Raw genomic sequence first — 2,009 nt, forward strand, 5'->3', positions numbered from 1 at the left:
GAATTGATTTTATCCACCATGTTGTATTTCATCGACTATTTCATCAATCACACGTGTTGTGAATCGACGCAGAGAAAGTAATAGAATGGACTATGCCCCTTGTAATGACAATTGCAATTAATTTTTCTGTCACAGATAGGTTAGAGTATTCACACGTTGCAAGCTCAAAAAACCAAACGCTGTCAGAGACAGTGTGGGCTCGCTTAACTTTGTAACCGCGCCTCTATAATCACAGCGGGTTATTTTTGGCGCAAAAATCTGCTTTTTAATGGCCGTCGATCTCAGTCAGGATAACTCTCGCTAACATAGAGGAAATATGGCTCAATTGAAAACCAGTTCGATTACTCCGATGCCTTGTGTTTCTTTTGAGGTAAGGTAACTTGTTTTTTGTCGCATTGTGTTGTGCTTTAAATGTTGTAACCGGCTCTTCTTTTACAGTAGACACTGAACTCTCCATAATTGTCTCTTAATTGGAGCTGAAATTAGTCGGCATCTCAAGACAAAAAACAAAATGCACAAAGGCTAGTTGATCAAGATCGATTGTATCAAAAAATGAAGCTTTATTTCATTCAGTAAGCCTGATTGCCATGTAAAGTGACCCTGGGTTTGCAATTTAGTGGCTATGCACACGAGACTCGTACACCAACCTATATTAGCTATTCATATGGGAGTCTTGTAATTGTAATTATCGTTCAAGAAACTGCTTCTAAAATAATTGCTATATGTTGCTTGGTGTTATGCTAAGAATTTGAAAGTATTGACATCCAGCGAGCTCAATGTTGGTCATGTGGAATTGAATTTTTAAGGCAGCCAGCAATTTGGCATCCAATATTTTGTAGAAGGTTTACTCAAGCCAATAATTAACTAAAAAGGCAACATTTGATGGAACTACAGATTAACTAATTTCCTCTCAAACATGGGCATTCACAGGATGCCTAGATGCCCATCTGCCTGTTAAAGCTTACTTGTCCTACATGTAAAGTACACTCTTTGTTATGGGTAACCACTTTAAAATGAATAGTCAGTAATAAGCATTTAACGACTGGTCCCTTGGGAAACATTTAATTTTGTTTCCTGGGAATCTCAATGTTTCCCCGAGGTGCAGCCGAGGAAAACATTGAAATTTGAGGGAAACAAAATGAACTGTGTCCTGAGGGACCAGTCATTAAGTGATTTGTTACATAGCACAAAAAGAAAAACATGCAACGGCAACAGAAATGGCGGTCGTTGGTCAACATTTGCAGGTTACAGTGCACTGTTACCCTCTGACATCATAGATTTTGCACTATTGTCCAGAGACTCAGACTCAGAGACCTTTGGCAGGAAACAGTTTTATTATTAGATGCCATGTGACCTTGAAGTAACCAATGAGAGCACACACTGTTGGGGGAAAAATTCAGCTATATAACAATTGTTGTTTTTTTTTTTTCTAAGCAGTTGTCATGCCTTGCCCATGTAATAATTTTGTGTGTCAGGGGCAAGAGGATGATGATCAGATTGACGATTGTTTAAAATGTTCTTGTTTTTTAATCCTTTGGGTGTACATTGTTTATTGACTGAGAAAAGTAAATCCAAAATAATGCCTTGCTATTTTTCTATTTCCTTTTTTGCTTTGTTTTGGAAAGTGGAAAGGATCAGGAGGGCTAAAGGCCTGTCCTGGGACAACGGAAGAAGACAGCAGAGCTAATTTAGAACTCTGCAATACAATTTTGCTAGATGCAGACATAAAAATCCTCTATGGGGTTTATCAGGTGGAAGGTGCTGGCCAGGTTACTCTGTACAAAACAAAGGGCAGGAAGCACATAAGCAACATTATGTGTTCTTCAAGGAAGCCAAGTGCTTACCAAAAGCAGGTAAAATAGCATTTCCCAGTTCAACCTCTCAGACTGGGTATGAGTGTTATATATAACCTCTTGAGAGTTTACATGTAGATAATGACAACTGTACTCTCAGTCTTATGATGAGCTCATGCACAGGCAACACATGTTTAGAGAAACTCAGTGTGGCGA

General features: G+C 38.7%; 1 protein-coding gene across 2 annotated transcripts in view; it reads left to right on the plus strand.

Annotated features, from left to right (window-relative positions):
- The first annotated feature begins 251 nt into the window (after positions 1-251).
- LOC137974406 (uncharacterized) overlaps positions 252-2,009 on the plus strand; it is a 4,889-nt gene continuing 3,131 nt past the window's right edge. For both annotated transcript variants that reach the window (XM_068821362.1, XM_068821363.1), the window contains exons 1-2: positions 252-370; positions 1,626-1,853. In XM_068821362.1, the coding sequence (XP_068677463.1) occupies positions 317-370; positions 1,626-1,853 (282 nt within the window). In that variant the 5' untranslated portion in view covers positions 252-316. The remainder of the gene's footprint in view (positions 371-1,625; positions 1,854-2,009) is intronic.

The sequence above is a fragment of the Montipora foliosa genome, chromosome 10, assembly GCF_036669935.1.
Source record: "Montipora foliosa isolate CH-2021 chromosome 10, ASM3666993v2, whole genome shotgun sequence".
Lineage (NCBI taxonomy): Eukaryota > Metazoa > Cnidaria > Anthozoa > Scleractinia > Acroporidae > Montipora > Montipora foliosa.